Raw genomic sequence first — 8,894 nt, 5'->3', positions numbered from 1 at the left:
TGTTATGGTACTTGTATGCTGCTCATTGTTTGTTATTTTTAGACCTTGGCCCTGGAAGCAGCAAAAGCGCAGCATTAACATACTGCCTAACATCTCTTCGTTTTTTGTGTAAATTACACCTGTAAAAGCCAAAGGTGGTCAATGTTAGCAGACGTACAGGATATCTTTTAATATACTCACTCATCTCTCAAGAATGATTTAGCATTAGGCTCGAGTTCTTTTATTAACAGTAAGCTGAGCTGTGGCGCGGTGCCCATCGCTGGCCGCAGTGTTTGTGCAGCTCAAAGAGTGTGAGTTTATTCAGAGGCTAAATAAAAGCAAATCCCTCTGTGATTTGGCCAACATGTGTTTATATTCTCATCTTGACTATTGAGATTGGATTACCACAGGCCATACACTGAGATTATGTTTGGCAAAACTCTGATGACAGAGCTCTGGTTGCTTATTATAGAATAAATGCTAGCTGGAAGCTGGAATGCTTTAGTTGAGTGCATTCATTAGGACAAATGAAGTAGAGCTAAAGCACGGCAGCATCCAGAAGTTTCATGCTCATTCAGATGGCATGTGCTTCTTCAGATGTTCAAGCCAAGTAGATTTTAAATTCAATTTCCAAAGAAAAAAATAAATGAATCTTTTGATAATTAAGTGTTTGTCAAAACAGCTGGGAAAGTAATCTCATATTTTTATTTGGTATATATATATATATATATATATATATATATATATATATATATACACACACACACACACACACACATATATATATATATATAATATAATCTTTTATATGGATTTTTATATTTATAAAATATATATATTATATGTAATAAATTATTATATAAAATATATTCTATACTATATGTGATCATATGGAAAGAAATGATTAAATATTATATAATATTTCATATGTACAATTATAGAAAATTATATATAATATTTCATATGGAATAAATAATTACATAAATATATTTTTTCTATACAATATTTTCAATATTATATATGTGATCATTGTACTTGTTTATATAGCTACACACACACACTTTTAACATTTTATATGGAAATATTTATATGGAAAAAACAATCATATATTTTATATCATATTTAATATGTAAAAAACTTTTTTTATTTCTATACATTTTATATATGATGTGAATTTTGCGTGTATCATGGTACATGCGTTTTATTTATATTTGATAAAAATATGTTCATTTCTCAATTTAATAATTAGTTTTTGTTATTTAAGATAAATGCAGTAATTATATTTCTTTTCAGCACAACTCAGGGTTGTAAAACATTGTTAATGTGATAAAAACCACAGCCCAACCGATAATAATTTTACCAGGCAAAGCATAACAGTTATCACATGGTCATTTAACTTAACTACTTGATTGATAGAGAACATTAGACTCAAGCTGATTAAAATGCCAGAGGCCTGTTGATCTGCTTTTTAAAGTGTGGGGAGTTGACCTTTCACATGGCTGAAGTCGGCCCCTTCGAAACACTGTGGGCAAAGTGACAACTGGCCGCGGATTCCTCGACACCACTCCAAAAAAGTACACAGGAGTTGCGTTTGAAGTTTTAGGATGATGTGACTGACAGCTTGGCCCCTCACCCCTAATTAGAGCTCGGCAATTTATGAGCTGCTGCTGCGAGATTATGTATCAACATCAGAAATCCTCCAGTCAGTGAGATGATGAGCGCCTTGTGCTGGTCCGGTGCACGCGGCGCGGCTAGAAATAGTCCAGTCATGCTAATATTGGCGCTGAGTTACCGGGCAGGGATATTGTGACAGCTTTGCGTATATGTTTATAGATTTATGACCACATTAGCATTTGTATATCTACTTTATTGTATGTAATATTTTATTTTTCTATGGCTAATAATTAATAATAATACTTACCTACTCTTTCACACTGTAATGTAGTCAGTGTTTTAAGTCAAAAGTCTTTTCATCTGTTTTAAATTGTTGTGATTTCTTGTATTCCAAACGAATATTTTGCACGCCATACTTAATACCACATTGTCATACACTGCTCTTTTTATAATTTTGCTCGTTTATATTGTTTCATGAATTGTTTTGTCTTTCTTAATTTTTTACTTTGAGAAGCTATTTTCATTTTATGCCTGTTACCAGCAGGGCCCATATTGTGTGACAACATGCCCCGCTAAACGTCAAGATCTACACCAAAAAAATATGTTCATACAGAATTTTTTTAACAGAAACTGACGTTCAATAACAAACTGTGACAGCCCTGGTCTCCTCTACACTTGCAATTTTTCTAGACCTATATTATTTGTTTTTTTCTAAATAATTTATTACATTTTTGTTCATATAGCCAAGTGAGGTTAAAAGGCACATTTCATTGTCAACAGTACTGAAAACTGTAGTTGTACATAAGACAAATATAATTAACTCAACTTTGAACTCAAGGGAGACAAACGGGCTACAAATACAACTAAAGTAAACAGAGTTTCAATAGTAATCATTTATAAAATACTCGTACTGTACATAATGTGACTTAATCTGCCACATGAACTGAGTTTTTCATGCACCCCCAAAACTTTAGGACTGCTTTTAAAAAAAGAGGCCTTTGTTTTACCCACTTAAGCAAGAGAAACCCCTGGCCACACATCTCTTGTCCATCATTGCTGTTGTCATAAGCCAATATTAATCTACAGCTGTCCGGTATTCACAGTGAACACAAAGGCTCAAATGGCATGTGATAACATTCACTCTGCTGCTTTCTTCCTCGCTTCCCTTTTCCTTTTCACTGGCTGACTCTATGGCTGAGTGAACAAAACATCACGCACATTAAAAGTAGCCCATGTTTACATTCCTTCTCATGTTGCGAAAATGTATATTGAAATAAATGATTTCATCTCTGATGGCCTCGCTTTTGAGGTTTTGAAGGTTGCTGCGAATTCATAAGAGCCTTTTGTTTCTTTCTTAAGAGCCCAAAGCAAGCATAAAATACATTTCAAGACGGTGTCTGGTATGAAAAGATGCCACTATACTCAAGTTTGCATGATCAATCGCGTTTGCAATTTAACAAGCTTTCCCTAAAACACTTAAAAGCAGCGGAAAAAGTGTGTACCGCCTGGTTTTATTTCCATTTTTGTTTCGTAGGATGAAGATAGACAGCTGGTAAAAACAGACAACACCTCCTTCTCCTCAATGCACTGGAAAAATACTTTCAAAGGTAATATATTACATACATTCAAATACATCATGGTGAGACGTCACCCTAGGCAGACGGTGACTGTAAGTGGTTGTTTAAAATGTACAAATGAAAGAATCGATATTTCTGTCATGCTGGTTGCTCCTACTTGTAGCACTGGACACACTAAGACACATAAAGTATATACAGTACAGCTTAATGGTGTTTGTATCTACTTCCAGTTGAACCCACACCACTCCTCACAAAAAAATGAAAAGCCAAACCAGTTGTTCCCTTTCGCCGTGTGTCCAGATACAACAAAACGCCTGTTTAATGAAATCCAGGGTGCTCGCTCGGTCAAACGGCGCACAGTGCCATTGTGTGTGTGTCTGCTAAGTTCCACAACAGTTGTCGGTGACAGGTGCTGAAAGCAATATAGATAGAGTCAAGTGGCTTCAAATAGCCGCTCTCTGTCTTCAGCGATGATAGGGAATGCAGCTCTCGCGTTGGAAACTCTCATTTCTGGTCTTTTCATATAGCCGGTCCATTCGGCTCTCAAATGTCCCCTTAAAGTAACGTTTGTCCTTTTTCAAAGCTCATTTTGGGTCCGTTTTGCTGAGGGTCAGGGGAGGGAAGGGGCGAGAGCAGCTGCTAGTCACACCACTACAGTATGTTTGCTTCTCTTTACTGTCTTTTCTCAATCGAGAGAGAGAGAGAGAGAGAGTTTTGCATTCATCTGAAGGGTTCAGCTTAGGATGGTCCCGCCGCAGAGGGTGTAGCGCCGAGCTGCAAGTGAGATGAGAATCTGTTACAGAAAAGCCAGAGAAAGACAAGCCAGCGGAGAAAGAAGCGGCCGCAGGGCACTAAAACCAGTACAAGTCCTTGCTTTTATCCTGGCTCTGTAGACCTGAGAGGAAGAAGGAAAAGGAAGAAAAGGGTAAAGAAATGAGGAGAGGGAAAATAAGCAGCAAATATAGAGAAGTGAGAAGACTTGAGGCAAAGAAAGCATTAAAGCCTTAAGAGTGAGAGTGAAGAGTGAGGAACGGATATGTCAGCAGAGCAAACTCAAAGTCAAAAAGCTTGAAGATAACTAGATTTAAAACTCACAATATGTACTTCAACAAGCTCTTAAGACGTGATTATTTTTACATTATGTTTGAATTTTTTGAGCTGACTTTTTATGCTGCGATTTTAACCCACGGTGGCCCAAAAATGTATTTAGACGCTTTAAGTCACACTTAGGAAATCGAAAATGTCATTGCATTGTATAACAAAGTATTAAACTGGCATTTGCAGACAAACCATACTAGAGCTTTTATCTGAAATAATTTAGATTTTCTTCACAATTATCTGCACTCAAACTGATGTCCAGGTGATTTTAGTGGATAATATTCGCACAGGCACCCTGACAAAGTAACCACAGGTTTAGTTCATCACATTAACTACACTACTGTTCAAATGTTTGGGGTCAGTAAGATTTTTTTTAACGAAATTAATACAGAAAGGATGCATGCAATTGATCGAAAATGACAGAAAAGACATTTATAATGTTAAAAAAGATTTATATTTTTAAATAAATGCTTTTCATTCAAACGTTCTATTCACCAAATAATCCTGAAAAAAATATATCACAGTCTCCACAAAACTATTACGCAGCAAATCAGCATATTAGAATGATTTCTGAAGGATCATGTGACACTGAAGACTGGAGTAATGATGATGAAAATTCAGCTTTGCATCACAGGAATAAATTACATTTTCAAAATGCATTAAAACAGAAAAGGTTATTTTAAATTATAATAATATTTTCCAATTTTTCAAAAACTTTTGAACGGTGTGTTCCACTAACATCTGACAACCAGAAAGTGTCACAAAATGTTGTCTTATTCATTATTTAAAGCCAAACCTTCTTTTTAGTGACATGTGTTCTTTTCTTTAAAATAAAAGCTTTTTGGTTTGATATTTTGTTTTAAAATGCAATGACATCCATACGTTTTTAAGTGTAGCTCATGTGAATGAACTTTGCGATGTTGCTGTATGTAGACTGCATGCCGTTCACACCTGTATCCATGTTCAGGCTCATATCAGAGCTCGCTGCTGTGAAAGCTCCGGTCCACGCCGAGCTGCCCGACTCACTCTTGCTGATATCGCACGGCGAGGCTCCAGGTGCGGGAACCGTGGCTGGAGGAAGTCTATGTGGCCGCACCGAGGGCACGAGTAGAGAGCTGTAACGGGGGTCAAAGTGCGTTCCATACATGTCGTGCATGGAGGGCCGGGGGTAAGCCGACCCCTGGGTGCCGATGGCTCCGCTGAGCGAGTAAGGGTGATGGTGGTGAGAGGGGTGCCAGGGCTCTGGGGTGGCTTGGTGAAGGTGGCTGTGTAGAGACGCGGTGGAGTACGGGTCCGCCGGGAAGGGAAGATCTGTGTGGGAGGAACCCAGGGCGCTGCTGAGAGATGCCGTCACTGACGGCTGATACGCGCTGTTCCAGAACGAGGGAGGGAAGCTTCTCTGGCTCATAGGGAATGATCCGTCTGGGGAGGGAATCATTTATGTAAATGTTCTACATGTTAATGTGCAAACAGTTTGAGCCTTTGAATATTTAGTTTGAGATTAAAAATGAATGCCCACACATTTGGATTTACAAAACAAAAATGCAACTTATTGTAAAATGTAATTATCTGCATTTCATAATTTAACTAATTAGCTTTTAAAAAATCTACTGATCTTGAAACAATGCAAAAAAAAAATAATAAAATAAAGTAAAATTGTGCCTGTTGTCATGCCTAATATCTGTGCATTCATAACTGATTGTAAAAATGATGTCCTAATTATCTGTATATCCTAATTAGATGGATTTGCATTCGTTTTTAAAAATCTATCTATCGATCTTGAAACATTGCAAAAAAATTCAAATGGTGTCCGTTGTCATGACTACTAGCTATGCAGTCCTACTTGATTGTAAAAAATGATGTCCTATGTACTGTATATCCTTATTTAAAAATCTATCTATTGATCTTGAAAAAATAATAATACAATTATGACCATTGTCATGACTAATATTATCATCATAAAGGATGCAAGGAAAAGATATTGTCTTATAATTGTCTTAATTGTCTGTATATCTTAATTGAATTTGTATTAGCTTTTAAAAATCTATCTATCTATCTATCTATCTATCTATCTATCTATCATAAAAAAGGAAATGCATGCCCATTGTCATTACCAAAAGCTGTGTAATCAAAAAGGATGTAAGTAAAACATATATTAATTACAGTGTAAATTAAAATGTAGGTTGCATCAGATTCCCACCTCTCCAGGACGATGTACCTCTTGCGGTCTTGCTGTTGGTGGATCCAGGGGCACAACTACTGGACTGACTCAAAGCCCGACTGAAATGTTCATCTACCACCGAACTGATGTCCCCTTGGAAATAAGTGAATAGCACACATCTGGAGCTGATGTACTCATGGTGGTGAGAGGGGTGCCAGGGCTCTGGGGTGGCTTGGTGAAGGTGGCTGTGTAGAGACGCGGTGGAGTACGGGTCCGCCGGGAAGGGAAGATCTGTGTGGGAGGAACCCAGGGCGCTGCTGAGAGATGCCGTCACTGACGGCTGATACGCGCTGTTCCAGAACGAGGGAGGGAAGCTTCTCTGGCTCATAGGGAATGATCCGTCTGGGGAGGGAATCATTTATGTAAATGTTCTACATGTTAATGTGCAAACAGTTTGAGCCTTTGAATATTTAGTTTGAGATTAAAAATGAATGCCCACACATTTGGATTTACAAAACAAAAATGCAACTTATTGTAAAATGTAATTATCTGCATTTCATAATTTAACTAATTAGCTTTTAAAAAATCTACTGATCTTGAAACAATGCAAAAAAAAAATAATAAAATAAAGTAAAATTGTGCCTGTTGTCATGCCTAATATCTGTGCATTCATAACTGATTGTAAAAATGATGTCCTAATTATCTGTATATCCTAATTAGATGGATTTGCATTCGTTTTTAAAAATCTATCTATCGATCTTGAAACATTGCAAAAAAATTCAAATGGTGTCCGTTGTCATGACTACTAGCTATGCAGTCCTACTTGATTGTAAAAAATGATGTCCTATGTACTGTATATCCTTATTTAAAAATCTATCTATTGATCTTGAAAAAATAATAATACAATTATGACCATTGTCATGACTAATATTATCATCATAAAGGATGCAAGGAAAAGATATTGTCTTATAATTGTCTTAATTGTCTGTATATCTTAATTGAATTTGTATTAGCTTTTAAAAATCTATCTATCTATCTATCTATCTATCTATCTATCTATCTATCATAAAAAAGGAAATGCATGCCCATTGTCATTACCAAAAGCTGTGTAATCAAAAAGGATGTAAGTAAAACATATATTAATTACAGTGTAAATTAAAATGTAGGTTGCATCAGATTCCCACCTCTCCAGGACGATGTACCTCTTGCGGTCTTGCTGTTGGTGGATCCAGGGGCACAACTACTGGACTGACTCAAAGCCCGACTGAAATGTTCATCTACCACCGAACTGATGTCCCCTTGGAAATAAGTGAATAGCACACATCTGGAGCTGATGTACTCAGCCTCCGGCGGGTGATCTTTCTCCCGGGCGCAGCCCTCCTCTTTTATGGGTGGCCCGGAGAGGTTGGAAAAAGAAGAGCTGCTTCCGCTCAGTGTTTCTGGGGATTCTTGCATTTTGGAGTAAAATGCCAATTTCTGAAAGCATGTAAAAATGGCCAAATCAATTTACATTCAACTCTGATATTTGCACTCACAAACACATCAGTGAGTTTGGTATTGCACAATTTGTGTTCCTGCAATGTTTCTAAACTTCTGTTCAAACACTAGCACATATACAAAGCTGCTATATATACATCGAAACATAAAAGAAAGAAATATAGGCCTACTCTCCATAAAGCATTACACATGCCAATAGTTTTTATGCCTATTCTGCATTCATGATAACAATACGATATCTGTAAAATACAGACATTTTTCATCTTTTTGACTTCTTCAGATTTTCTTTAAATTAATAAAGTTACATTTTTCTCATGACCATCTAAATATGTGACTTCTTTTAAAACTGTTAAACTATTTGGTCACGATCACATGCGCAACAAGTCGAGCAGAGAAAGAAAGTTTCGCGCACGAATTCAAACAAAACCAGAACTGCTTTAAAATAAAATTAAAATACATTTTAATACAATAGAAGCATAATACAGTTAACGTATACATGAACAAACCTGATGGTGATATGGTGTGTATGCTGCGGCAAAATAAGGTTGAGGTGGACCATACACTTGATACATGACATCCAAGCAGCTCATGGCGAAGACAGCTGTTATATCACGTATAAAACCTTATTAGCGGAATGAGAGGACGCTTCATTTGAAATAAAGCGCTGGCTCAGCGTGTACAGACAGAAAATGAAGCTCCGCGTCGAGTCCGACTGAAGCGCACTGAGCAGCTTTTCTGTTCTGTACTCTGTCTTTACGCACGAGTCTGATTCACTTGAGAGATTCGGTTCATTCAAATGATGAGTGGTTCAGTGAGTCGATTCATTTGAATCATCACTCAAAGTGTTCCCAGAAGTCCTCGTGCGCTGTATGGTATTGCTTGCAGTCAAATAAAAAGTGTAGTCTACGTGTTGGAAAATCTTCAAACAAGATAATTGCACAACAATATAATCTTATAGCGTTAGCTGG

The 8,894-nt window shown here is 37.0% G+C and overlaps 1 protein-coding gene across 1 annotated transcript; it reads right to left on the bottom strand.

Moving 5' to 3' along the window:
• Positions 1–2,585: 2,585 nt before the first annotated feature.
• Positions 2,586–8,638, bottom strand: vgll2a (vestigial-like family member 2a). The gene is made up of 4 exons (XM_016230865.1): positions 8,433–8,638; positions 7,614–7,905; positions 5,220–5,690; positions 2,586–4,065 (listed from the first exon to the last, which is right to left on the bottom strand). The coding sequence occupies exons 1-4, from the start codon at positions 8,514–8,516 to the stop codon at positions 4,022–4,024; spliced, it is 891 nt and encodes a 296-aa protein (XP_016086351.1). The 5' UTR covers positions 8,517–8,638; the 3' UTR covers positions 2,586–4,021.
• Between the last annotated feature and the right edge of the window lie 256 nt (positions 8,639–8,894).

Source organism: Sinocyclocheilus grahami, unplaced genomic scaffold, assembly GCF_001515645.1.
Source record: "Sinocyclocheilus grahami isolate Dianchi unplaced genomic scaffold, SAMN03320097.WGS_v1.1 scaffold378.1, whole genome shotgun sequence".
In the NCBI taxonomy this organism is placed as follows: Eukaryota; Metazoa; Chordata; class Actinopteri; order Cypriniformes; family Cyprinidae; genus Sinocyclocheilus; species Sinocyclocheilus grahami.
Note: the sequence above shows the minus strand (reverse complement) of the source record. Positions and strands in the feature narration are given on the sequence as shown.

Excerpts from the sequence above, each read along its gene's own strand:
- vgll2a (XM_016230865.1), bottom strand. The coding sequence starts at position 8,516 with ATGAGCTGCTTGGATGTCATGTATCAAGTGTATGGTCCACCTCAACCT. Across the intron at positions 5,691-7,613 it reads AGGTACATCGTCCTGGAGAG|ACGGATCATTCCCTATGAGC; the intron begins GTGGGAATCTGA and ends TTCCCTCCCCAG. Across the intron at positions 4,066-5,219 it reads GAGCCTGAACATGGATACAG|GTCTACAGAGCCAGGATAAA; the intron begins GTGTGAACGGCA and ends TCTTCCTCTCAG.